The 25,672-nt window shown below is 49.8% G+C and overlaps 11 protein-coding genes across 11 annotated transcripts; 6 read left to right on the top strand and 5 right to left on the bottom strand.

Moving 5' to 3' along the window:
• Nucleotides 1-31: 31 nt before the first annotated feature.
• Nucleotides 32-1,828, top strand: nimX (cyclin-dependent serine/threonine-protein kinase CDC28). The gene is made up of 4 exons (XM_067623609.1): nt 32-438; nt 549-1,057; nt 1,118-1,281; nt 1,341-1,828. Exons 1-4 carry the CDS (start codon nt 402-404, stop codon nt 1,600-1,602), a joined length of 972 nt encoding a protein of 323 aa, XP_067484938.1. The 5' UTR covers nt 32-401; the 3' UTR covers nt 1,603-1,828.
• Nucleotides 1,829-2,948: 1,120 nt separating this feature from the next.
• On the top strand, nt 2,949-5,644 carry ASPBRDRAFT_114919 (calpain-like protein; the record flags this gene model as incomplete). Its single annotated transcript, XM_067616854.1, has 7 exons — nt 2,949-3,314; nt 3,385-3,571; nt 3,633-3,897; nt 3,951-4,211; nt 4,260-4,365; nt 4,413-4,604; nt 4,658-5,644. The coding sequence occupies 7 exons, from the start codon at nt 2,949-2,951 to the stop codon at nt 5,642-5,644; spliced, it is 2,364 nt and encodes a 787-aa protein (XP_067484937.1).
• A 778-nt stretch (nt 5,645-6,422) lies between these two features.
• On the bottom strand, nt 6,423-6,825 carry ASPBRDRAFT_190973 (uncharacterized protein; the record flags this gene model as incomplete). The annotated part of the gene is made up of 3 exons (XM_067620311.1): nt 6,423-6,554; nt 6,661-6,738; nt 6,808-6,825. The coding sequence occupies 3 exons, from the start codon at nt 6,823-6,825 to the stop codon at nt 6,423-6,425; spliced, it is 228 nt and encodes a 75-aa protein (XP_067484936.1).
• Nucleotides 6,826-9,485: 2,660 nt separating this feature from the next.
• Nucleotides 9,486-11,013, bottom strand: ASPBRDRAFT_190972 (uncharacterized protein; the record flags this gene model as incomplete). Its single annotated transcript, XM_067620310.1, has 2 exons — nt 9,486-10,773; nt 10,838-11,013. 2 exons carry the CDS (start codon nt 11,011-11,013, stop codon nt 9,486-9,488), a joined length of 1,464 nt encoding a protein of 487 aa, XP_067484935.1.
• A 578-nt stretch (nt 11,014-11,591) lies between these two features.
• Nucleotides 11,592-11,946, top strand: ASPBRDRAFT_36929 (uncharacterized protein; the record flags this gene model as incomplete). The annotated part of the gene is made up of 2 exons (XM_067623608.1): nt 11,592-11,722; nt 11,816-11,946. Coding segments are annotated over exons 1-2 (205 nt in total), but the record flags the coding sequence as incomplete, so codon positions are not given.
• Nucleotides 11,947-12,410: 464 nt separating this feature from the next.
• Nucleotides 12,411-13,105, top strand: ASPBRDRAFT_50535 (uncharacterized protein; the record flags this gene model as incomplete). Its single annotated transcript, XM_067626559.1, has 2 exons — nt 12,411-13,035; nt 13,059-13,105. The coding sequence occupies 2 exons, from the start codon at nt 12,411-12,413 to the stop codon at nt 13,103-13,105; spliced, it is 672 nt and encodes a 223-aa protein (XP_067484933.1).
• Nucleotides 13,106-14,424: 1,319 nt separating this feature from the next.
• ASPBRDRAFT_246016 (uncharacterized protein) lies at nt 14,425-15,131 on the top strand. Its single transcript, XM_067622065.1, has 3 exons — nt 14,425-14,592; nt 14,668-14,735; nt 14,812-15,131. Exons 1-3 carry the CDS (start codon nt 14,505-14,507, stop codon nt 14,965-14,967), a joined length of 312 nt encoding a protein of 103 aa, XP_067484932.1. The 5' UTR covers nt 14,425-14,504; the 3' UTR covers nt 14,968-15,131.
• Nucleotides 15,132-15,157: 26 nt separating this feature from the next.
• On the bottom strand, nt 15,158-18,848 carry ASPBRDRAFT_36927 (transcription factor domain-containing protein). Its single transcript, XM_067623607.1, has 8 exons — nt 18,503-18,848; nt 18,335-18,417; nt 17,152-18,135; nt 16,894-17,102; nt 16,712-16,844; nt 16,429-16,653; nt 16,221-16,376; nt 15,158-16,160 (listed from the first exon to the last, which is right to left on the bottom strand). The coding sequence occupies exons 1-8, from the start codon at nt 18,587-18,589 to the stop codon at nt 15,296-15,298; spliced, it is 2,742 nt and encodes a 913-aa protein (XP_067484931.1). The 5' UTR covers nt 18,590-18,848; the 3' UTR covers nt 15,158-15,295.
• Nucleotides 18,849-19,128: 280 nt separating this feature from the next.
• Nucleotides 19,129-20,297, bottom strand: ASPBRDRAFT_190969 (lactoylglutathione lyase GLO1; the record flags this gene model as incomplete). Its single annotated transcript, XM_067620309.1, has 4 exons — nt 19,129-19,304; nt 19,387-20,097; nt 20,163-20,198; nt 20,264-20,297. The coding sequence occupies 4 exons, from the start codon at nt 20,295-20,297 to the stop codon at nt 19,129-19,131; spliced, it is 957 nt and encodes a 318-aa protein (XP_067484930.1).
• A 1,477-nt stretch (nt 20,298-21,774) lies between these two features.
• ASPBRDRAFT_114582 (uncharacterized protein) lies at nt 21,775-22,844 on the top strand (the record flags this gene model as incomplete). The annotated part of the gene is made up of 2 exons (XM_067616831.1): nt 21,775-22,172; nt 22,229-22,844. 2 exons carry the CDS (start codon nt 21,775-21,777, stop codon nt 22,842-22,844), a joined length of 1,014 nt encoding a protein of 337 aa, XP_067484929.1.
• A 656-nt stretch (nt 22,845-23,500) lies between these two features.
• On the bottom strand, nt 23,501-25,217 carry ASPBRDRAFT_114250 (PH domain protein; the record flags this gene model as incomplete). Its single annotated transcript, XM_067616804.1, has 4 exons — nt 23,501-24,667; nt 24,721-24,858; nt 24,891-25,016; nt 25,083-25,217. The coding sequence occupies 4 exons, from the start codon at nt 25,215-25,217 to the stop codon at nt 23,501-23,503; spliced, it is 1,566 nt and encodes a 521-aa protein (XP_067484928.1).
• Nucleotides 25,218-25,672: the final 455 nt, after the last annotated feature.

Genomic DNA, 25,672 nt, shown 5'->3' with positions numbered 1-25,672 from the left:
CGGCGGTTGCTGACCGCCTTAGGCTCCCCACCAGGGATGAAAAGACTCCAAGTCGAACTGCTTCACATCTCATAGCCCATTCCAGGTAAGTTAAAGGTAAGTCACGCTCGGGACGAGGCTGGTTTCGCTCTTTGGACCCTTGAGTCTGCTTCTAATTTGGGAATTGACTCCTGCCTCGCTTGCTGTCAACTCCATTGTGCTCCCAAACTCCTCGCATTCTGCTTAACGCCTTCTGTTCTTCCCCGGCAACCCAACGCCGTCGTCGTGCAGCCTCCTTTGTTTCCTGTGCCCCGCGTGCTGGCAGACAGGACAACACGTTGTGTACGCTCACTTCGATAATCGGAGAGATCAGATTATAGTGGTTGTGTGTGGAAGCAAGGAAACGAGAGGCATATTTCATCATGGAGAACTACCAGAAGATCGAGAAGATTGGAGAAGGTACGTTTACCTCGAAGCCGATAACAATTGTACTTTCTCTTGATCCGACTCTTATTTATTCGCCGTGCCTTTACTTGGATCTACGACTGACTCGAGTCTGCTCTCTGAAGGAACCTATGGCGTTGTCTACAAGGCTCGCGAGCTCACCCATCCCAATCGGATTGTCGCCCTGAAGAAGATTCGGCTAGAGGCGGAGGATGAAGGCGTTCCTAGCACGGCCATCCGTGAAATCTCCCTACTCAAAGAGATGAGCGACCCCAACATTGTGCGGCTTCTGAACATCGTGCATGCCGATGGCCACAAGCTCTATCTCGTCTTCGAATTCCTCGATCTCGACCTCAAAAAATATATGGAGGCTCTTCCTGTCAGCGAAGGTGGACGTGGCAAAGCTCTTCCGGAAGGCTCTGCTTTGAGCAAGAACATGGGTCTTGGAGATGCCATGGTCAAGAAGTTCATGGCTCAGCTAGTGGAGGGTATTCGTTACTGCCACAGCCACCGTATTCTACACCGTGATCTCAAACCCCAGAACCTTCTGATCGACCGCGATGGCAATCTCAAGCTGGCGGACTTTGGATTGGCTAGAGCTTTCGGTGTTCCCCTGAGAACTTACACCCATGAGGTATTCCTACCATATATTGGACTTGTCTCGCCGTTGTAACGTGTCATTGACCTTCCTCAGGTTGTCACCCTTTGGTACCGCTCCCCTGAGATTCTCTTGGGTGGTCGTCAGTACTCGACCGGCGTAGACATGTGGTCCGCTGGTGCCATTTTCGCGGAGATGTGCACTCGCAAGCCTTTGTTCCCCGGTGATTCGGAGATCGACGAGATCTTCAAGATCTTCCGGTATGCTTTCCCATCTTCCTCGTGCGAAGAGCCCAACATCTAACCTGTTTGATTCACAGACTCCTCGGTACCCCAGATGAGGCTATTTGGCCCGGCGTCACCTCTTTCCCCGACTTCAAGCCCACTTTCCCTAAGTGGAAACGTGATGAAACACGTGCACTCGTCCCTGACCTTGAAGAGGATGGTCTGGACCTCCTCGATGCTCTGCTCGAGTATGACCCTGCACGACGTATTTCTGCCAAACAGGCCTGCATGCATCCCTACTTCCGGAACGGCAGTGCCTACTACTCAGGACGTACCCGGCGGAACGGTTTCAACTAGCCGGGGTGCCTTGCGTATCATCCTTTAGTGTTGATGTACGTATGCATGTGGACAGATGCGGCAGATGCAATGGACGTACTTAGGTCCCATCGGGTTTATTTTACAGGCTCACTGCCTGCACTTTTCCCAGTATCTTCATTTTTATTTCTTTTGTGATGCCCTAGGATTTCCTTCTGTTTGTATGTGTTCTTTTCTTCATGGCGTTGCTTGCGGAGTGGTCTGGGAGGGACGAGATCAGGATACTGGATATTACAAGGAGTGTTTTTGAATTATGCGTACATACCCATAAATGAGTAACTGCCGAAACAAAATAACATTCTAATAGCGATATTATGGGTGTGGTACGGATAAAGTCCGGAAATATGAGGCAGCCTTCCGGCTCGTATTCTCTGTTCCCCTGGTCCTGGCCCCATGTGGTCCACGTGGTGTATATACCACGACTCGGTCCTACCCGGCCACAGCTCGGGGTCCTATTTCCTCGACATCTTGCAACAACCAAGCAGCCTCGACATTTACCTCTTTTCTCTTCAGTCGCTAGAGTGGAGGTGTCTCTCCAGCCCAATGAGCTAAAAGAATCAGCCGAACCGGTGATCCCGCGTCCGAGCGCTTAATTTACCGCTGGAGGGACCGCTCGTATTTTGCATGCAAGCGCTTTACTCTTCTATTAATAATGACCACTGATAGCGACAGCGCTGGCTGAATGTCAGTTGACGCCAGCACATCCGACTTTTTTGGCCCGTAAGCACGGCATCTATTTCATCTTGACTTCTCAGTAACATGGCTTTAGACATAAGATGCTTACAAGCTGAGTCTCAGCTTATGTACCCCTACCTTTTTCTCAGTCCACCAACACGAATGGCTGTGGTCTGTTTCACCATGGGAAGTGTGCATGAACGTGCATGCAACTCCGCTGATCCCTCAGCTGCCAGCTGATCACATATAATTACTCCGTATATCGCGCAAGGCTAGCATCCACGGCAGCGGCAAAAACAGGGAGATACGATTATGCCTATTGGCCAACGTTATTGGTCGTGCCGTAGGGGCGCTTTGGGCCTTACCAGGGTCATGCAAGTTATCTATGATTTGCTCAGCCTCGGATAGCGACACGAGGGGCCCTCGAGGGACCCCGACTTTTTAAGGCGGGACATGGGCGCTGAAAATGCAAGCATCAATTCTCTGAAGTTGAAGCACTGGTAGTCTTCCTTTCGTGTTCATATTCCCTCGTCCGCTTTGTTTTCCAGTATAAGGAGCTCTCTTCCTGATAATAAACAACTATAATCATGGACTGCGACGACCACCAAGACCTGGTCTACACCCCTCCCCCTTCCTCACGATCAGAGAGTCGCATGCGCAAAAGGCCAACCCAGCCACCACAGGAAACAATGCAGCAGTTCTGGAATGGCTTTAATTCCAAGTTTCCAGGATTGGTTCATACAGTTTTACCAGACAATCCGTATGCGCGCAACAAAGCTGCAAGAACACCTTCAGGTGTGATCCAGGGACAACATGCCTCGAAGTCTTATGAACAGGCTCGGGCGGAGTGTCAGCGCGCTGTGGAGCGTATTGCAAAGGAATGCGAGCGATTGAATCAAAAGTACACCGACCCTCACTTCGACATCGAAGTAGACTTGAAATGCAGGAAGAGGAATTATCTAGAAGGACTGGATGAAGAGAACCTGGAGATGCTTCCACGGGGCGTCAAAAGAGTAACAGTAAGTACTAGCTTCGCTCAAGATAATGGTTTGGGAGATAAGTCAATGCTAACACGGTCGTCTTCCGTAGGAAATATTCGAGAAACCAGAGTTCTACATCAATGGGCCCACTGCCTCGGACGTACGCCAAGGTCGCGATGGCGACTGTTGGTTCATGGCCGCGCTGTGTACCATGGGCAACAAACAAGGATTGATCGAGAAAATCTGCGTAGCTCGCAATGAGAAGGTTGGAGTCTACGGGTTTTTGTTCTACAGAGGTAAGCGAGTGTCCGTTTGGAAGGGTACCGAAATCTTAGACGATGTCTGATCTTATTCTAGATGGTGAATGGCAGCAGTGCATCGTGGATGACAAACTATATCTCCGTGCCGCTGACTACGATGAGTCTGTGGAGGAACGGTCAATCTGGGATGACATCAATAGAATCGATACAGAGGAAGAGTACCGTAAAGTCTGGCAGACTGGGTCGCGAGCTCTTTATTTCGCTCAATGCGCAGATGAGAATGAGACCTGGTTGCCGTTGTTGGAAAAGGCTTATGCCAAGGCTCATGGCGACTATTCCGCCATTGAAGGCGGGTTTGTTGGGTAGGATGCCCTCAATACCTACTATATTTCGCCCGAGTGCTAACATATCGTAGGGAGGCACTTGAGGACCTCACTGGCGGTGTCACTTCTGACGTACTCACCAGCAATATCCTGGATAAGGACCGGTTTTGGAAAGAAGAGCTCATGCATGTCAACCAGGAGTTCCTCTTTGGTTGCGGCACCGGGCTATTCTCCAACTGGCTGGATCCGGATTATTGCGGGCCTCCGAGAGATCGGAAGGGTATCTGTGAGAACCACTCATACTCGATTATGGAGGCAAGAGAAGTTGATGGGCAGCGTTTGCTCCGGCTAAGGTACGAATGAAACACTTCCTAATCGGAGACATAGCTCACATATTCCAGAAACCCCTGGGGTAAGAAAGAATGGACTGGAGCGTGGAGCGATGGCTCCGAGCAGTGGACTCCAGAGTGGATGGAGAAGCTGGGACACAGGTTTGGTAATGACGGCGTAAGTCACTCACATCGGTTATGTGAAGATATACTCACAAACTGAAGTTCTTCTGGATTTCCTACGATGACCTCCTCAAGAAATACCAACACTTCGATCGAATCCGTCTCTTTAACGATGACTGGACAGTCACTCAGCAATGGACGAGCTTGAACGTCCCATGGTCGGCAACTTACCATAGCACAAAGTTTGTACTAGATGTGAAGACCGCTGGCCCTGCTGTGATCGTCCTCTCCCAGGTGAGCATAAATCATGACCGCATCATCTCTAGCCCAGCTGACCATAACCCAAGCTTGATGAACGGTACTACAAAGGTTTAGCCGGCGAATACGATTTCGATCTCAAGTTCCGACTACAAAAAGAAGGCGAGGATGACTACTTCGTCCGCAGCCATGGCAACGAGCTGACGTGGCGATCTGTCAACGTCGAAGTCGGTCTCGAAGCAGGACGCTACCACGTCCTCATGAAAGTCACGGCATATCGAAACAAAGAGAAGCTCCCTGTAGAAGAAGTTGTCCGTCGCCTAGCCCCCACTCGCCGCAGCAAACTCCTTCAGATTGGCCTGTCCTACGACCTAGCACACGCAAAGGGCATCGTCCACGAAACCGAAAAGGAGAAACGAGCGCGCCAAGAGCGCGAAGAACGACGGAAAGCAGCTGAACGCAGGAAGCGGAGAGAAGAGACCAAAGAGAGGCTTCAGAAAGAATGGGTCCGCGCAAGAAAGCTTGAAGCCAGGCAGAAGAGACTCAACGACAGATTCGCCGCTAAATCTGGCAAGAAACAGCTTGTCAAGGAAGACGGTCCATCTGAGGAAGTTGTTCCCGATGGTCCCGTGCAACCACCCTCCGACAACGTATCAGTCAGCGAACTAAAGCTCACCAAGAAACCCTCTCTCCCTTCCATCCAGCTTGAGGAGAGTCATTTCCCGGACCATTGTGTCCGAAGCAGAAGCAAGGCTTCTTTATCTATTCGGGTCAAGAAATCTTCTTATCAAGCTGCAAATGCAGAATACTTGGAAGGATTTGAATTCGACTCGGAGATCGATATGTCTTCAGACGATGAGCCGCTTGAAGAAATCCGCACACCAGCCAAATCCATGAGCAGTGCTAGCGAAGGTGATGCCAATAGCAATTCATGGAATGCTGTCTGTGTGGTTGGATTGAGGGTTTACTCAAAAGATCCTCAGCTGTCTTTGGAGGTTCTGCGTCCCGTGCCTGAGGATGATGTCGAGGCGTCACTTGACATGGATGACCCTTCGGCGAGCGCAGCTACCGAGTAAGCGTTATGTGAAAGATGAGATGGTAATTAGTATTTGTCGATGTGAGTTCATCGGTCTTTGACTTCCTGGGATAAAACGGAGCAACTTGTGAAGTCTTCATAAGGTTGAAGTGAGGTCAGACTACTTTTGATTAGTTACTCTTCTATGTGAGATTATGAAATCTGTCTACAGCTCTTGTATTATGTCAATTTCGAATCAAGAAGCAACCACATTGTACCGGAAATAGAAGTCTTTGAGTACATTATAGAAGTCATCGCAATCCCATTCTCCTCGCTTTTTCCAGTCAAATTATGATATATTCGAGAGCTCAATACCCTAAGCACAACCGTTTCGCTCAAAAAGCATAAATATTGGTCCTAAGTACTATGATAGGCTACTCCAGTCGCCCGTACAATTCGCTACAGTGCTCAGCATTGTCTCCAATGGCGCATGTACTCAATATGTGCTTGTAGATATGCATGCTGTTTAAGAGAAGATATATGGCCACGCTGAATCCATCACCTGCCCTTGCCCCAGGCTATCGCTGTCACCCTGCTCGGGTGATGCCTGCCCGCCCTCATAACTAGATATACCAGGCTCTGACCAGTCGGCTAGTATCCTCCATGATACTGCCTCTCATAGTTGCATAGTGACAATGCAGTCGGACGAGTCAAAGTCGTCGGTTTGTTTAGAACTCACCTTCGAGTGGCTGTTGTATGTTTTCTGTCATCGGCTGAGCCACCTTGAAGGTTTGTCCAGCATCGGGGAGGAATTCTGAACTATAAAGTGAAAGCAACATCTACTCCCCCATGGTCATGACTTTAGTCTCATCGGCCAGGATTGAGGCCTCCAGGGCCCCAATCTTCTTCTTCCTCTTCAATTCTTCCTCTTCTTTTAGTATGGCCGCTCGGAGGCGGCAGATCTCCTTTCTCTTGAAATCCACAGATTAGACTATGATTATATCAAACTCTTTCGGCAAATTGGTATTACCTTCTCCTCCGTTGACATTTTGAGATGTCTTTTTCCTCCCTCTTCACCTTCTTCTTCTCAACCTTGCTTTTACGGGGGCCAGCCCCGCCAAGGCTTCCAGGCAGGAAGATGGCTTTGTGTATGACCTATGTGAATCGCCAGCGTTAGTATCATATAACAGAATGTTGCTTTTGTCAGTAAGGGTTACAACATACCTGTGTCGGTCTTTCCATTGTCAACGAGGGGATGAGTGGTGGCTTAATATGTTGAGTAAGATGTTGTAGTTCATGTCATGGATGGACACGACATACTTGTGTAGGTGTTTCCATTATGAACGAGAAGTAGTGAATGGAACCTTCCAAGGCTGTAGAAGATATATGACGTAAAATACCTTAATTTCAGTTAGTTACCATGGATACAATACAAAGATGGTATCCTTCCCTCTCTACCGCAGAGTTCACGATGTGCATCATGTGTTGATATAATGCCGATATATCAGACCATACAATGTCGACTGCCTTCTGACGAGTCATCGAACGGTTTCCAAATCCTGTTCAACGGTAAGCCAGTTCCTTTCTACTGAATAAGCAGCGACAAATGCTGCATGTTGATCCGATTGAAGCTTAACAAGAGCCAGCTCCTATTATGATTCCCCCAAAAATTCGCCTAATACCTCGAGCTGGTATTATCTTACCTATCTGGATAAGTAAACAGTGACGGGCCTGATATAGAGAAAACCAGCCCCGACTATGCAACTTTCCGTTCAAATGATTCGCCCTCATCGGACAAGACTGCCCGAGTGAGTACGGAAATATGTGGGCCACTTTCACTGGAACACCGAAGATCCGGCCTTGGTTATCAGGCAAGTGAGCTATCCTGCGGGACAGGCATATCCTACTAATCGGGGGCAGGCGGCCAGGTCGTAACATTCACGATGTGCGTTTTATGTCAACATCTGGCACAAAGACGCAGGCAGAGTATATTGGATCGAGCACTGTCGACTATGCTCAGATACAAAGCATTGACTGAAAACATTGTATCTTCTTTGGGGGGGCGGGTGAGCATTCTAACCTCGTCCGAATGCAGAGGAGTATAGGGTGCTATGGGAAGAGAACCATATAATACCATAGGCAACCTCACTCATGGCGGTCGAGACCACGAGAATCAGAACAATCCCCAGCCCTACGAAGGGTGGCTTATTAGCCTCCATCTTATATCCTTGATCCGCCAAGATCGTACACAATGGTGCTAGATACGAGACTAAAATATTCCGCTTGGTTGCTCCCACGGAAAGCCAGAATAGTTTGCTCATAAAGAGCCCCACAAGATCTGGTAGTGCTCGGCATTCTATCTCACGCTATGGCTTCACAAAACGCCAATGGGAAGATCCATATTGATCCAAACTTTGATTGATGCTTTGTGGGGGAAAATAAAACCACAGAAGGCAGGCCCTGGATCATCAGGTTTGCTGTCATCGATTCCCAAAAATGACCAATGTCAGTTCTGTATGGACGATTGGTGTCACGCCCTAATACTGCGTTAGCTTCTCTCGCATATATATAAGGTTTGACTTACCTGCTGTAGCAGAGGGCTCAATCTTTTTACCCGAAATTCGAGGCTAACTTGGAAACTGTGTATAAGTCTCTGGTGGTGTCTCCTCAATGCTGACCAGATCAATTCCTCTACATTATCTTTTGAGCATCTGCTTATTGGCAATGTGTGCACGATCTCTCTCAACTCTTTGGTTCTCCTTTTATATCATGACCGATTCCGCTCAACCGATATGTTCATAATCGCCGCATGCCCAATCTCTCTGGCATGTCTGGAACCCGCCAGAGGATACGTGCCATAAGCATTGGCGTCTCTCATGTAAGTTCTCTCGACTGATGCGTGTTTTTTTCGTTATGCACCTTATATGCTCTGGCTTTCTAAAAACACCATAAAGAAGGAAGAGACTCTCGCTATCCCCAAATGCTGTCAGAGTAGCTCGAATGTCAAAATAGAGATTAATTCCAAGAATGTCTACGGTGCCCTTGGTTGGTTGGTTGACTTTGTTGGCTCGGGGCCTTCCTCGTAGAATTGGAATGATCATCATTCAGACTATGCATGTTTCGATGGAAGGTTGGGGAGAGTAAGGGAGAATGATCAAAAACTCGAAAGAGCTGGGGCTTATATACTAGACGGATGGGATGGCGAAGTGAAGTAGGGCTCGGAGGGAGGTGGGAATGCATGGACATAGTGAAGGGCTATGGTGAAGAGTAGCTGGCACTGGCTGTGGTAGTTAATCTATCGGACTATCGGTTCTGCGTAGCATTGAATTGGGGGATGTTAGGGTCTAGGAGATTGTTCGGAGGTTAGAAAGGGCGGGAGGGAGAGAATGAGAGAATCTCCTCGCCAACGGGAGTTGGTTCTACTGTGTGATATCCAGAGGCCTATCTAGCTGTGAATGTAGTATTCCCACTTGGTGGAGTAGTACTTATCTCACGCGTTGAGAGACCCGAGGCTTTATATCCTATCCGGTAATGTCTATTGTGATCCAGTAGATTAGATTAATTTGGTACTAGCAACCTCACAGTTTAATGAATGCCGGTGCATACGTATCCACTAATGCTCGTCAAACATAGCATAAAGAAGCATGCTGGACAAAGGAGATCCCTATATGGTGGCTTATGCACCAGTCTCCTGCAAAGGTAATCTATAGTCATATTGGCGCACGTAGAAACGCTGAAGGCTGACGAGCAGCTGCCGGTCATGGCAACAGTTAAACCCAGTAATTTACAGTGCCACTTGCTTCCAGATCTAACGTTCTGGTATCCTTCGAGGCTTCATTATAGTAGGAAGCATCACTGGTTATATAGTCAACTCTATTCGGCTTCAAGAAGATAGCCAGCGCCTAGCCCGACGACGTCTTTTCACGTATCCATAACCCCGCTATGTCCCCTGCACAACCTACCTGCCGGTCACGGGAATATGGACTGAGAGTCACTCTACTCTCGCCGTATCCCTTTTCGCGTCCCCAAAAGCAAGCTCTTCGCATAACATCGACCATGTCATTGGCCTGCTGTGACAGCACGCTGAACATTTTGTTCCTGTTCCTATTCTTTGCAGAGGGACCTTTGTGTTGCCCCTTTCCCGAGCTGCCATTTTGGCTTTCCAAGTCAGGCACGGGATCATCAGCCTGAGTAAAGATCCTCACCCAAGGGAGTTCCATTTCAAGCCGCTTAATCCCATGGCTGGAACTATGCCACGCCGGACCACTAGTCCCGTAGTCGAGACCGAAGGGGGGCCATCTGGAGATTGCCTTTCGCCGACGAGGCGGAGCTCGTTTCGTCTCACTGCTTGTAGATTCCGCCTCACTCGTGCTGTCTTCTTCCTCAATGTGCACATCCCAGAAGTAATCGATGAGATCGTCTTCCGCAGATACACTATCTCTAGCCTTCAAAACAGGGATCGGGTACTCCGGGCCGATAAGATACTCCGGAAAAGAACGAGGAACATTCTTCCCCGGCGAGCGAAGGAATAGCAGGGGCGACGCAAAAGCATCAAAATACCGCTCAGGAGTGGAGAAAAATGCCTTTCTTGCTTGAAGAAGAGGGACAAGGTCATGGGGTGCAGTTCCTCCTCCGCGGGGGCCTCTTTTGCTGCTGTTGCTGCTTGGAACTGCATTTCCATCTGCATTAGTGGAGGGCGGTTGCTGAATGCAATGCTCATCAAGCGAAGTCCAGTCGCAGATGGGGTCAATGGCCGCTACTGCTTGGATGGATTGTGCTTCTGTAAGGGCGAGCATGAGAGCAAGGGAACCGCCAATGTGCGTCCCTAGGATCCCTAGGCGCTGAGGTTGAAGGGTCTGCTGGACCCAGTCAAACCCGGCGAGCGTATCATGAATGGGAGTAGGGTATTTGTATGGGTTTTGGTTCAGGGTTAGTTCGTTGGGAGTGAAGGGAGGAGTTTCCAGACGGTAGTTGATTGTTACTATTGTCGCGGAGCTGGCGGATGCTATTTGTGATATTCGCTCGGCTTCTGGAATGTGTTCATTGTGGCCATCGGCTGTCTGAGGAATAGCCTCTCCCCCGGATAATTGAGAGGGAGATAGTAGGCCGAAGATTGGGCCTGCAGGAAGGTTGATAATGACGCGCTCATTGGATTGCTTTGTCAGCGAGTTAGTGTTGGGATAGGTTATCCTTAGTTCAATCGATCAGTATTGAGGCTAGTGACCTGTCTTCTGCGAGAGTTATATGAACCTACTTGAGTGCTATAGAACCATTGTTCCCAACGGGGATATTGACGCTATGGCTGTTACTATGGGAGGATGATACGTGTCGCACCCATTTGCTAGATCGTAAATGGGTACATCCGCGTATGATACGGTGGCTACATGATACATAATACAGAAAACGAGTTTTGATGTGGAAGGCAGGCATAGCAATGAGACGAAGCGAGAAAGAAGATGGAAAAAGGGATTGAGTACTAGTAGTTGCAACGCCCTATACCCATTCCGGGCTGCAGTTCGGCGTGGTCTAACTTAACTCCGACCGTCTACAACTCAATTGTCTTAACTTCTTCCTATATTCTTATTTTGTACCATTTCAGACTTACTGGGGATTTTAGGATGTGTTGAGCCTTAGAGTAGCTCTAAGGGACTTCTATTATAAATTCTAATGGTTGTGTGTATCTTTTGAAACCTTTCATCTTCTTTATACACGATGATCTATTTCTTGACCGGATCAAATATATATTTCAACAGAGAATACAGCTGGGCTAGTCTGCTACTACTTACTGCTCAATCCCCCCCCTCCCTCTCTTCTCTCTACTAGTAGTAGTACTCAGTCATCTTAGATAGCTCCCATTTGTTTACCCCAGATGCCAGCAAATACAAGGTGTAAATTCCCATTCGGGAAGGTACGGGCCTTGTCCGTAGCATATTACTACAGTTAGTCCACCTGCTTAAACAATCTTAACGGGCTTTTACTGATTCTGCACGAACTCTGCCCCGTTTCTCCTCTGATTCAAAGAAAAGCGATAACTGAAAATGAAGCTCGCCGTTGCTGTCCTGTCTGCATTCATATTACTCACCAGTATGCTCCTCGTGGGAGTGGCGAGTTATGCATTCGTAAAATGCATTAATAGAAGGTACGTCAGCTATGGGATCCTGCAATTTCTTCTAGTATACCAGAATTTTTGCACGAGGAACATGGCTAATTCAATATGTATCTATGTACATAGATGGCCGAAACCAGCCCCACCGAGGGCTTACACGCCCCAAACTCTCGACGAAGTTCTGAGATTGAATGCAAGATCATCGGTGGATAATCATCCTGGAAACATAGTATAAGTAGAGATTAGCCGGAGATGAGGTAAGGTGTACACATAAGGCTGAAACGTACGAGGACGCTAACTAAACTAGTTGGACTCTATAGAAAACCTCTTAAATAGAAAGGTCGCATAACTATTATATGTCCTGAATAATTCCATTACACTCTAGAATTCCTAGTAATATCGAGTAATTTGGTTGAGACCACGCCGAGCTGCAACCCCATGGAGTGACCCAGTCGGTCGTCATCACGTCTCAATGAATTATTCATAACCTCACGATGATACAATAGTTCCATAATCTTCGGTTTATAAGGCAGCCTAGAACAAACTCCTAAGCAGTCTACATTCCGTTGAAACACATCTCTCAGTGCCTGATAAATCAGACGCGATATATCGTATTTGTCTAGCGGTCAACCAACCGACATTTGCTCTTCCCAAACAACACTTCTAACACACAACCTAGAAACATTCTTCTATTCCAACCACTGCGTTCGAATACTCCAAGATGTTTAACCCGTTGCACTCAGTCATGTGTTTGCTCGCCTTCTGGGCAGAGCCACTTCTAATAAGGATAGAAGACTATTTTGAGCGTACTGGAAGATGGAAGATGGCTCAACGATTGCGCGAAAAGCAAGGATCCTGGCGGATGATCAACTTCACAGAAACTAGTGAGGCAGTGATATCCCTCATCGAGACTAATATGCGTCGTCATGAACTGCTGCAAAGAGAAGCATATCTGAAAGAGCGGTGTCAGCGACGTGAAAGAAAGGAGCTATCTAAGGATGACGAGGAGCAACTCGAAGCATGGCACAAAGAACTTAATGAGTTGAATGTGGACATCTGGCGAACCGAGCGAGAAGACTATATCTACTCGTTGAAGGTGCCCAGTTCACCATGGCGGCGCGCCTTGCTTACAAGATTGGTGCACCCCGAGTGGTACCTGGTAAGCTATCTTCGTTTGGACTGCACTATGAGAGGAGGATGCTGTGGCCGGGACTGTGGATGTTGCGAGCGGCCGCGAAGCACGCATCGGCCTGATTCCTTGGGTCACTGCACGGGTGAGTGCGGATGTTGTACTCGGGCTCGAGGATTCAAGCTTTCCTCTGAAGGTCATAGACTGGCTAAAGCGGGTTTTGATCGAAATGCTTTGAAGGATGGTTATGTGCTGGGGTTGGTTTGGTACTATATCTTCGGGTATGATCCTTACGAAGATATGTCGGAAAAAACTGAGGGGGCGCCGAAGAAAAGTGTGAGATCGAATAAGGAACCCACACTGAAGACTGACTAGGCTGGCATCTTGACTGAGAGTCTGATGGCCTACGAGATAGGTCCAGTCTCAAGTATACAGTTAGTACCTGGGATTCGGAGACTCAGTGATATGTCTTCGCCCAGATACGGCAGGTCTGAAAGGCTTCGCCTCGCTATTCTCGCTTCGCTATACTCACCAATGGCTAATTTTATTTTTACTCATAGTTTGCTTTGAATGACATGAAATACCCGGTTCTTACTTAGAATCGTAAAAGTCTTAACAAATGCGTCAATGTAAACCCATCCGTCATTAATATGACTAAGGCTGCGGAAATCCAGAAGGGGAATACAGCATGTGAGAAGTTACCTCAGAAGGGGAATCTGATAGCAGAGAATAATGAGTTAGTACGGAGGGCCCACTATAGGTAAGCACCTCACTTGACCCTGTGTCTCCTCAACCTCTTCTTCCTGCGGCCTCATCTTCCTCACCTTTTTGCAAGAGTCAATCTACGCATCTTGGTTACGTCACGAATATGATTATCTCTCGACTGCTCCTGGCAATTTCTAAAGACTTGCTTATCAGATACTTCTATACTTGCCTTGAGGGTGGCATTCCTGAGACACACAGTATGGTAAGTATGAAGGAAAGAAGCTGGTTGGCGTGGCGTCGTCGCTTCCCTGTGCTGCAGTTATTGCTGGTTTCGGGCAATCGTTGGACACTTAAAACGCCTGCTTATACTCTTGCTAGCACGAACGCTACTACTGTATAAGACTCGGAACAAAGGATAATTTAATGCTAATGTGTTACTGAGAAAAATACTCGGTCGTTCCTACTTGCTTCTGTTGAGTAGCAACCTTCTTGCAACAAATTATCCAGAGAACGATCTTTCAGATCTGCACATACCTACTGTCATTGACACTGAATGAAAGCCCAGGTTCCGTTAAGGGGCGTTCTCTTCTTGTTTTGTTTTCGAACACCCCGGTGGTTGAACTAACGGCAATTCAATTTGTCACTGGCTTTCCAAGCCTCGGCCTGTGGCCACAACCACCACAGCAATGGTGGTTGGCGGCTGAGCGCCTGCTAGGGGTATGTGGTCGCGGAGTGGCGCGCCGCAGATAAAAATGCTTAGTATGCATACCTCCCCATTCAGTGTTTGATGTAACTACTAAGACTGACACATCACGAATCTCCTCAATTAGACAGCTAATATCTTCGACAATACGTCTGGCACGCGTGCCCACCGGGCCATCTATACCTCAAAAGCGGTGGTAGTAACACCTCAATCAGCATTCAGCCGGGACGAGTCAGAATAATGCCGACACTAGGCAACAAAATAAAGAGTATTGGTGCATGGAGAGCACTAGCTGTCATGCTCGGTTGAACGCGCTCCTGTGGAATTGGGCTATAGCCCATTTACAAAGGGATCCTTTCCAGCAAGGTCAGCTAGCATAATGACACTGTGCAAGGTAAGAAGGATGACTTTTGATTGAAGCTAACATGTCACTCTTCGCAGTTTTGGGAACTGTCTTGATACTCGTGGCATTGGGGTGGCCACCTACAGCATCATCAGGTGCATTGACCGTAGGTATGTGTATATTCACACCAGGGTTCTATGGATCGAATATGGACCAAGTCTAATGATTGATTCTCCGAATAGGTGGCCACCCCGTGTACCCGTCGGACCGTACACTCCACAGTCAGTGGACGAGGTTCGGATGCTCAACGAGCGTCCGAAGAGGGGGGTTCCAGGGATAAAGGCCCTGGAACCCCTGGTAAGGGGCTTGAAGAAATTGGGAAAGTTCACTTTCGATAAAGGGAAAGCCATATATCTCTGGGCCATAAGTATGGCCCATCCCGGCCGAAATCCCGCTGGCGTGGCAGGAATCAACCTGCAAAATCTGAATCCCTGAAAGGAGGGGAAAAGGGGGGAATTTGAGCGAATGCTGGACGAATGCTGGACGAATTGATGTATATATTATAGATAATATAGTTATAATCAAGCAGGCGATAAGCCAGGTCCAGCGCTTTGATGGCTTTTGAGGACTAGTAAATGAAATGCCAACAGAGACTAAACGTCATTTAGGAAGAAACGAGAAGTATCGAACATTTTACTACTATTGAACATCTATATCTATATCGAGTTATAATGAAGAACCCCCGAAAGTAGTAGTCCCATTGGGCGAATCCCACCACGGTTCAATATCAGTCAGACTAGGCAGGGTCGGGTCGCTCCCATATGTGGTGTTCGGATTCCCGAGATGAGGGAATCCACTATCACCCAGATTCTCCGAGAGTAGCTGCAAGTCTGAATCACGGATCCAGTCCAGATCCCCTGGCTGACATGCGCCCAAGTGCTGGGTGGAATCAGGGGCTGGCTGTCCAGGCCTGTGCAGCTGAGGCTGCGACTGGTTGAATGAAAGCCCTGGGACTGTGATTGCAGACGTAGTGTCAAAGGATAGAGGGACAGTAGACTGGTTCTTCGGGGCGGTAACCCGGGACTTCTTGCGCGAAGCCTCTGCATCCGATATGCGTCCTGCTGGCTGTTGAGATGAGAGCTGATGACGACTCGTTTGGCGCTTCAAAGCTCCGGAGCGTCGCATGTGCGCTTGCCAACGCCGTTGCAGACTGACCAGGAAGTCACGGGTGCGTTTGGCGTTTTCGAAGGACTGGCCTATCTCGTCGAGTGCGCGGAAGCAGAGGTTCAAGTAGGCGACCATTTCTGCATTGCTGCTGGCGGTGTCTCCACCTGGTCGGGAACTTGAAATGGTGACGTAAAGGAGCATGAGAGCTGCGCTGAAGATCATGGCGACGACTTGGTTGTTCATACGCCGGAATGTGTAGTGTTTCTCATAAATGTGGAGGAGCCGTGCGATTGCTATTGATGACTCAACGCACATTCGCCGAGCGTGGTGGTAGCCGGGCCCTTGGCGTGGGCTGCGCGGTTGGATGTAGCTCTTCGAGACCCATGGCCTGTGGGTGAAGATGACGATTTGATGGTATTGCATGCTATACTAGTGTTAGCCTCCGAATACAAGCACTTGGTATCGTAGGTAACCGCGAACGTACTGTAGTACTAGGAGATGAGGCAGTTTCGTAACGTTGTCATTTGCGAGGTCGACATCCAGATTAGAGGGCAGGTTGGCTTTCCAAGCGAAAAGGTCACTCGTAACTCTGTAGCAAAGCCTCTGCAGATCATGGCGTGGAATGTCAGAGCAGCCATACCTGTATGCCGCGTCAGCACTTCAATGGGGATGATTAGAAATTGGAAACTTACAGGATGTGGCCGACGGGCGAGACTATCTCCCAAAGAACGGCAAATTGTCGGCTGATCAACTCATTCGGGTTCCTTAGTCCGTTTTCCAGCAGGTCTGTCTTCATTGGAAGCCCATAAGGGTGCCACATGCCTTCCTTCTCGGCTCCCAAATCGGAGGCAGGTTTGGGGATAGTAATGTCCCCTGCGTTCATGCGGAAGGGCCTTCCCAGGTAGAAGCCCCAAAAGCTGTATCAATGAAATCAGCCTGGTTCTAATTATGGTATCCACCACAGGAGAGACTTACTGATCCGCAGTATAGCTGCCCCAGAATGCAATCCTACGTACATCGGCCTCATGGGCACTGATATCGCCCTTTTCAACATAAGGCGTCGTATCCAAATGCAGGCCAAGATCGAATGCAAGTCGCATTGACATCCCTGACACGGTCAGTAGAAAATCCACAAGATGTTCGAACTATCAGCTTACCGCTATAGAGCCAACCTCTGGCATCGCGGTTGGAGGATCCCTCGTGGGAGCTGAGAATAACAAGAGCTTGGACAGTCGCAACGCAAGGGGAATCCAGTTCAATCTCCAGAAGAGCCTTGGCTCTGTCTGCAAAGAACTCGGAAAGCGATTTAGGAAACGTGATGAAAGTGGGATGATACCGGGCCTCGAACGCGCTTCCGATGGCGCACCTAAATTTTGTCAACCAAGGTAGGTGGTAATGACCAAATGATCACATACATGGCATTCGTCAATACCTCCGAATAAAAAGGCGTGTCAATCAAGTCGTTCCTCCATTTCATCCTTGCATCCATATACATATCCTTGTCGACCACGTAGGTGCTAGGGTTCTGCCAGGTGAAGTAGAGCTCAACAAGGTGGTCCTCGAGGGCCTGGTCGACAGGCTGCCCCACCCGCAGATGATTCAATATATCCTGTCCATCGTGACGAACGGTCCGTGCATCTGGGCGTTGGCGTTGTTGTGTCGCAGACACGTCCACAAGGTTGAGATTTGAAGTAGCTCCATAGAATCTGAGGTGGCCATCTCCCGCAATCTTCAAAGTCCCTATGCGATGCGAAATCTGTTCAATAACATCCTTCTCGGCTTCATCTTCCTCACCACTATCAGAGTCATTGTCCCGATCGTTCCATGCTTGACTCAGCAGAACGCCCGGTTGTTGGGTAATGTCTGGCGTGAACTGCAGGCTATCTGGACTAGTACTGTTCTCATTGGAACGATTAGAAGCGCCATCTATATTGGCATACAGAGCATCTAAGCTCTCTGCCGTGGGGAGAGTAAACCCCCAGTGTGTCGAAGGATAATGGGCGGACAACCCCGGGTTCATCGCCAAAGGGTTCATAGGCACTTGGCTTCTCTCAACCGGCGGTATGAGACCCTGGTTAGGAAGTACACTGTGCGATGGAGAGGAGACCTTGGGTGCATCCTCAGTGCCACCTGATTGACGGCTCAAAGAGGGAAGAGGGGATGGTGTGTGGGCCGGGGATTGAGTGACAGGTTGGGTCTGCGCATTCTTCCCGCCAGACGCCACCGAATCCCTCCTCTTCACTAGCCCCCGAGGAATTTGCAGGGTATCCAGGACCCTGTTCATGCCCGCCTCATCCTCAGGTTTCATTGGGGGCGGTTCCAGCCCGTGATCGTAGATGAACTGGCATAATTGGTCTATTCTTGCGGAAAATAGCTCCGTCGCGGCGCGGAGAGACACTCTGGCAAGGATACGGTCAGCCCTGTTTGGCTGCGCGGATAAACAAAATGACCAGCAGTTTGATCCTGCGCTGTTCGCTGAACTTTCGATGTTCCATCCAGATTTCAATTTCGCAAAACGGTCGATACCCAGGACACGAGAGGCAATTCAACGAGGCCGGCGGAGACAAACAGAGAAACAGTGAGCGAGCTAAAACCTACTTCCGCTTATCATCACCGTGTTGGTATTTGCAATCCTTTCCCTTCTTCTCGCAGTTGTGGCAGTTTGGAGTGGCGCCGTCACACTGGCCGAAATTGCGTCAGCTCCGGGGAACATCATACCAAGTCTGATGATAAGATGCAGGAGAGAGAGAGGGAGAGTTCACGTACCCTAATCTTGCTCTCTCGACAAGGGACACAAGCGGTGGTGACATGCTTCCGGGGAGCCCGCTTGGGCTTCTCCGACTGCGGCTGCATGGCGAATTCAAGATTTGTTGAGTTGGTGCGACAGCAGCGCGAGAATGCCCCGGGGTGTGGGGGAGAGGGGGGAAGGGTGAAGGGGAGTTTGTAGTTCAACGAGAAGGGTGAGAAGAGAAAAGCATCCGGTCACCCAACATCGACTGAAGGCAGTCGGACAGCATGCATGGTCTGAGATGTAATTCAGGGAGGGTGGAAGGTCATGAGGACAGACGAAGATGGCGCAGACCGTCAATGTCTGGATCTTTTGTGCTTTGGGGGGGTCTCAGCCCGGTCGGCGACGATGCTCTGGGGAAGTTGTTGGCGATGCTCTGATAGGCGGGACTCCCTGGAAGCGGGGGATAACCCCCCACTCGGCGGGCCAATCAGCCTCTCGGTAACCCCAAGCATCCCTCCAGGGAAAGAATTCCCGCGCTACTCGACGACTCTTTCTTTATCTCTACAGGAAGTACAAGCAGCGCGAATCGCGCCTTTCCACAGCATCGCGTACAGTGGGCCTTGAGTATATATGACGAGCAGCTAGATACACAATCCCTCTATTACAAGTTGCCAGTACGCTTAAGCGCCTCGTTCTGGACAACCTCCACCCAATAGTTATCGGGGTCCAGGATGAATGCCACGTACTTCATCCGTCCATCCGTGAGGCGCTTCTTCCAGTTGACATTCAGAGACTCGAACCGATCACAGGCAGCGTTAAGATCATCGACGGAGACACCTGTAATGACCGGCGGTGTTAGCAATTTCCTGTCTGCGCAAAGCTGACGCGCTGAGCCGGTTGATCATAGAGAATGACTTACAGATGTGTCCGAATCCTTGCGGCTCCGTGTTACCATTGTGATAGACCGGGCCCTCTTGCTTCTCGGTGCCATAGTTCCAGGTGAGCTCCAGCAGACCCTCCCACTCAGAGACTGGGTTGGTAGCACCCTCTCGCCGCTCAGGGTTGGCAGCAGGGTAGCCCAGGAAGTAAAGGTTGAACCCAGCATCCTTGTTCTCGATGGTGCGCACCAGAGTCATGCCAAAGACTTCCTGGTAATACTTCACGCTAGTCTCGGCGCACTTGACGCGGAGCATGGTGTGGTTCAGGCGGTAGGTGGAGGGATCGGTAGCGGTACCAACATCCTCGTTGTGACGGCGGATAATCTCGACCCAGTATCCATCGGGATCCTTGACAAATGCGATGTTACGCATACGACCCTCAGTAAGCTTCTTCTGGAAGGGATAACCGGCATCCTCCAGTCGCTTGCAGGCAGCCTCGATGTTGTCCACTGAGACCGCAATGTGTCCAAAACCGCGGTAGGGCTCAGTGTTACCGTTGACCACACTGTAGTTGGGGTCATTCTCCGTGCCGTGGTTATGGGTAAGCTCCAAGACGCCGTTACGGTCAGTGAAGTGACGTTCACCCTGGAGAGACTGGGGGCCGTCGTAGGCAAGGAAGTAGAGGGAGAACTTGTTCTCGGGGAAATCGATCTGGTTAACCTGGCTGAGACCCAGGTACTTGTAAAATTCCACTAAGCGAGAGCGACAGATGAGTATATGAGCCACCTCTGAAGCCTACTAGGAACGGGGTACATACAAGACTTCTTCGGGTCCTTGACCCGAAGCATGGTGTCTGTCGGACAGGCACATCGTTAGTTCCAGGCCAGACTGATGTTCAGGGCAATGGAGACCACTAACGGTTAAGCTTATACTTGGAAGTGTCTGTCGCCATGGTTGCGAGGGATCGACTGGTTCCTACATCTTCCGTGGTAAGCTTCTGGAATCGACCCGAGTGGGGAAAACGATTATCCTCTGGAATTGATGAAGGCACGTACCAGGGACGATGGAGAATCTTGGGACGAGGACCCTGAGGAAAGAAGAGCGAAAAGCGGGAAGTGAGAACATGAAGGGAGGAGGGGGAGGGGCACAGATCGCGAAAGAACGAGATGGTTTGTTTGGCTGTTTGGATTAGTGAGCGGCGTGAGGAGAACCGAAAAAAAGGTGGGGGTTCCACCTCCCTATGACGCTATCCAAACAGGGCCGCCGAAAGCTTCCATCAATACTCGCATTCCTCTTAGGTTTATTACACTAATTTAGTAGGAAAGAGTGTTGAATCCCTTTCGGTCTTAATACTTTATCTCAACCGTACGTAGAACAGATAGTGGTCGTGCTCTTTGGGCTTGAAAGATGCTGGAAGAGGGGAAGGATATATACTAGTGCGGCGGGCATAATTAGTTACTATCACTAGTAGTATGATCCATCAAATGAAGTGGCCTACTGCACACTACTGAACCATACGATATCCCTAAGAAACCTACTATTACTACTAGTAGTCTACTATTGCTTCTGGGAATATTTCCACTGCCGAGATAAGCGAGACTACCAGTATATAAACCTGCATCTCCAGAGTTGCAGCTAACAAGCTCCTATCAGATCTTCCATCATCCGTTCTGACAAGGCGGTGAGCTGCGGGATACCCCATACTTCTTTTCTGCCGCCAACTCAACTTACTCCGAACTAAGCGCATCTCCAACTCTCTCTCTTTCCCTCGCCGTGGCTGATCCTAGTCGTTCGCTCTGCAACATTCTCGTGTCCTCAATCCCCCCTAGCGCAGGCCGCTCTCGCCCTCTATAAGGTTTGTTCTTTTCTTTTTCTCCCGTATCCTTTCCGCTTCCTTTGGCAAGGGACCCCAGGGATCGTCATCCTCCGCCCAAGCGATCATCGCTTGCGCCCCCCCAGACATCGGCCCTGTTGACCATTGACTGCCGCCTTTCGTTTCCCTTCCCTCCTTTTCTTCCCACATTATGCTATTTTCGTGTTATTACTTCGTTCCATTCCTGTCGTGTCCATTGGCCCCCGGCTGTGACATTCCTCCGTGAAACATCCCCCCACGCCTCGCTCCCTGTGTTCTGGAACGTCATATGAATCATACCACGCTTCCTTGGACCATGAGATCCGGACTTCGGGTTCAGCCTTGGGCAGGAGACCCAACTTGATCAGTTGTGTTTCTCACCAAAGTGGCAGAGGAGGTTCCTTATAATAATTCCATGTTCGTCCTTTGTACTACCGCCGTTCGTCTTATCTTGAACACTTCCCTCTGCCTTCTACCCTTCTACGAAACCCATATATCAAGCCCATTTCTATGCCCTTATCCTTTAGCTATCATTTACTACTCGCAATATCTCATAATACATCCCCACTGAGACAATATGGCTGAATATGATCATCCAGTCCGAACAGGTATCCCCAGCCAGAACCCCAAAGTTCACCCCGAACCTCCATACCGTCCATACTGGGCACGAAGCCCCGTTCAGTACGCGCAAGATCTTCTTGGATACTCCGAAGACCCAATCGAATACGATTACAACGACCGCGACTACTGGGATAACTGCTTCTTCTTTCCCGAAGACTGTTCTTGGTCTCCGCCAAAGGGCTGGATTATCGAAAAAGATACACTTGAACAAGACATCGCGCTTGGAGACTGCTACGAGCAGCGCAACGAAGACAAGATGATACCCGGTCTTCCGGACATAAAGATGCTGGATGCGGAGGCACTTAGTGATCTCTTAGAGGATAACTTGTCACCTCCGGAAATTACCTCAATGATGTATGGACATTCCTGCTTCCTCGGCAATGGGTGTACTAACACGCCATGCTACACAGGGTCTTCGCTACTAATGGCGCTATTTTCGCATACGCATCCTCCCTCCCATCCCGGCAGCTGCGCAACCTGAGCGCAACCTACGGTGCGGCGTATACCTGCTACGCGAAGAATGCATCATGTGGTAACCTTACCGGCGTGAACCCTGCCAGCCATCCATCATCATACGTGACCACCCCATCTGTATCCTTAGGCGATGTCGGGTCTATAGTTTTCGAACTTGACGATCTGGTGGCGGTTGTGACAAGAATAGCGGACAAGGTCCTTCTTGCCGCAGTCGGACCGTCGAAACTGGGCGATGCAGATGATGCGGCGACCCCGAACGGTACACCGAGTCATTTGAACGGATCCACGCATCCCGGAGGTGATGACGCTGCCAATGATGGGAGGACATATGCCAGCGTTGTAGCAGCCAACGGAGGCCGTCATGGCCCTAGCTCAGATGCACAGCTCGAAAGCCAGTACGAAATCGACCGGAGCAGTGACCTGGCGCGTCTAGCCACTTTGAACCTTTCCGCCTCACCATCTATCCTGCTCGCGCTGGAGTCGAAATCCGCAGCATTAGGGAGATTTCTGGGCCAAAAACTGGCGGATCTCGAAAGTCCTGAAGATTTCTGAACCCATGCGCATCTTATTCCACTCACCCTCAATACCTCCAACCCGTACCTTCGTCTGTATCAACTGCATATTCTATTATATTTTCTTCGAGCAGTATGTCTATCTCGATACGAGCTCGCACGATTCTCCCGAACGTCTTATTTACACTATCTTCTGAGCGTTTCTATTACATCTGTGCGATATATCTCTATCTCTTCTATCAATCCTATTCTCCCAGAGTATATTGAATTGAAAATGTACCTTTAGGACGACTTACACATCCGTGAATACATGCATGCGGATGAATTGAGTAAATACACCAGTTTGTCCATTCTGTATTAAACTTGACATTGAAAACCATTAGCATGAATGATACGTAATGAAAAGGGTATAAACACTGAAGCGCAAGCTCAAAAACAACAGCGACTGTAAACAATGGCTTTCGTACATTCAGTTGAAAGGGACATGTCCCCGTAGGAAAGCTTAAGATATAGACGTAGAAAGAGAATTACCAAGTGCTATACATACTATCGATTACGCAAGAAGGAAGGAGAGTATAGGAAGCAGATAATTCAAGCTCAGAATTGCAATTGCATGGCAGCAAAAGGGAATATTATACGGGTAGTTAAGTACGTTAGTTTGTTGCATATATACCAGAAAAGCAAATGAAGAAGTTATCACGCCTTGTCCTCCGTGGCTGTGGTAGTGGTCACAGGAGGTGCCGCCGCAGCACCAGAAGCGGTAGGGAGAGTGCCGGAGCCGCTAGTGTTGGTACGAGAGACAGCAGCCGGAGTGGCCGGGGACTGAGCGGTGGCTTCCGGCTGAGCAGCCGACTCCTTCTCAACATAGGCAGGCGGCTGAGAAGCCTCGGCAGCAGCAACAGGGCTGGTGGGCGAGGTGGTGGTGCTAGAACTGAAAGTCGGAGCGCGGGTGGCGTCCTTGATGACAGTCCACCATTTCTCAGCCTCATTGGAGTTGGCGGCCTTGAAGCTCAACTCGGTGTTGGTGTGGAAGGCATTTCCGACCTTGCCGCTGGAGACGTCCTTGCCCTTGACGCTGAACTTGGAGCCGTCGATAGCGCCGATAATGCAGTCGGGCAGGTAGAGGGAGAGTTCGGGAGCGGGGTCGCGGCGGAGATCGTCGTTGTCCTTGAACTCGTGGAGGTAGCGGGCGGGTGTGACGACATAGAAGCCGCTGCTGTAGCCCTTGAGCATGGCACGGGATTTCCGCTCCAAGGTACCTTCGATCAAGGGCTTGGTGGCGCGGTGCTCCTGGTTGGGGAAGGTGATGTTGGAGAGGGAGCGAGGAGGTGCGTCGGGGTTGACGAGGATGTGGTCGTTTCTGGTCATGAAGTTGACCCATTCAAACTCCGGAGGAACCTTTTGCGCCGAGGACAGAATGTCCGTATACATGGCGCGGTGACGGTCGAGTTGGCCGCCCATGTAGATGACGAACTGCTCCATAGCACCCTGGACAGTCTGTAGGACATGAGCCTCGAACTGCTGGAAGTTGTTCTGCACAGCAATGAGGTCCTGACGGTTGTTGTTCTCCTCGATAACCTGCTTGTTCAGGCGGTGGGTGACACCTCGACGGAGAATGTAAGGGTCATGGGCCGTGTCGATCTTGTTATGAGAGGCAGCGTCAAGAGTGGCCGTGTGCTGGGCAAGAAGCTCAATGTGCTTCTGAGTGACACCGCGAGCCTTGTCGACAGCCTTGGCGCCCTTTGCAGCGCCATTCTGCAATTCCTTCGACTTGGCCTTGATTTCCTTGTGAAGGCGCTCCAAGGTCGGAAGCACGGAACCCTTGAGGTTCTTTTCAGAGTCCAGGTAGAGGTTCACCATGCCCTAGAGCCAGCTGTGAGCTGATGTCGTCATTGTTCGTGTATCTGGAAACTTACCTGAGTGTTGGCTCGGATGTTCTCAAACCAAGAAGCAACGCCACCGGCGCTCTGGGAGAAATGATGACTTTCCCGCAGAGGTTCGCTCACAGTCTGCACGTACAGAAACCATTGTATCAGAATGACAGGCATCCAAGACTTCGGGTGGGGTCCAGTGTAGCCAAGCGCACCTTTAAAACCTTCTCGAAATCCTTAGACTGCGACTTGGACACCTTGGCCGTCGCAGACACATATTCTTCCAAGTATCCACACATGTGCTTCCAAGCACGGAGACGCTCGAGGAGGAGGTTCGTGGTCTAAACAGTCGCGGAATTATTAGCCATCCATCAAAGCATTCCACAGAATGTATTCCCATCGCATACCTCATTGCTATCGGAGCCGGGGATGGCCTCGTCATCACTCATGGAAGTCCGACGAGTGACACCAGTCATGGTGCTAGTGACCGTCCCCGAACGCTGAGGGAGCTTGTGCTCCACAGGACTGGTAGGAGTCGACATTGTTTGTTTACTGCGGAGGTATAGGAAAGATGCGGCGTGCAGCCTCTTGGGGGACACGACTGTTCAAGGGGAGGAACGAAGGTCGAACGGCGCCCACGAGGAATAAAAACTGCAGCCGGAGCGGTACAGGTGGAGGACACCGGAAGCGCGATCGCAGACTAGTTGAGACGGTCGAATCGGTGGACGGATTTAGGGGGGGACGCTTGTTGGCCTTCGTTGAAGCGGAGGAAGTGGGGCGAGGACCAGTAGATGCCGGCGAGACGCTCGGAGGGGAGGCAAAGAGTGTGCCACTAGGGGGGAAGGAAAGGTAGGAAAGAGGCGGTATATATATATATATCGGGATCTGGAGGGGAACGATGTGATTGACGTTGTGAGAGATGGAATAAATCGCTAAGCGCCAAAAGCAACGAAGAAGAAGAAGAAAAGGTGAAGGAAAAGAAAAGGATCGACCGATG

This window comes from Aspergillus brasiliensis (genome assembly GCF_001889945.1).
Source record: "Aspergillus brasiliensis CBS 101740 unplaced genomic scaffold ASPBRscaffold_1, whole genome shotgun sequence".
Classification (NCBI taxonomy): Eukaryota; Fungi; Ascomycota; class Eurotiomycetes; order Eurotiales; family Aspergillaceae; genus Aspergillus; species Aspergillus brasiliensis.
This window is presented reverse-complemented; position numbering and strand designations above follow the sequence as displayed.

Excerpts from the sequence above, each read along its gene's own strand:
- nimX (XM_067623609.1), top strand. The coding sequence starts at position 402 with ATGGAGAACTACCAGAAGATCGAGAAGATTGGAGAAG. Across the intron at positions 439-548 it reads GATCGAGAAGATTGGAGAAG|GAACCTATGGCGTTGTCTAC; the intron begins GTACGTTTACCT and ends TGCTCTCTGAAG. Across the intron at positions 1,058-1,117 it reads TGAGAACTTACACCCATGAG|GTTGTCACCCTTTGGTACCG; the intron begins GTATTCCTACCA and ends GACCTTCCTCAG.
- ASPBRDRAFT_246016 (XM_067622065.1), top strand. The coding sequence starts at position 14,505 with ATGGAGAGCACTAGCTGTCATGCTCGGTTGAACGCGCTCCTGTGGAAT. Across the intron at positions 14,593-14,667 it reads AAGGGATCCTTTCCAGCAAG|TTTTGGGAACTGTCTTGATA; the intron begins GTCAGCTAGCAT and ends CACTCTTCGCAG. Across the intron at positions 14,736-14,811 it reads CATCATCAGGTGCATTGACC|GTGGCCACCCCGTGTACCCG; the intron begins GTAGGTATGTGT and ends TTCTCCGAATAG.
- ASPBRDRAFT_36927 (XM_067623607.1), bottom strand. The coding sequence starts at position 18,589 with ATGCAGCCGCAGTCGGAGAAGCCCAAGCGGGCTCCCCGGAAGCATGTC. Across the intron at positions 17,103-17,151 it reads GAGGTATTGACGAATGCCAT|GTGCGCCATCGGAAGCGCGT; the intron begins GTATGTGATCAT and ends GACAAAATTTAG. Across the intron at positions 16,161-16,220 it reads CCTCATCTCCTAGTACTACA|CATGCAATACCATCAAATCG; the intron begins GTACGTTCGCGG and ends ACACTAGTATAG.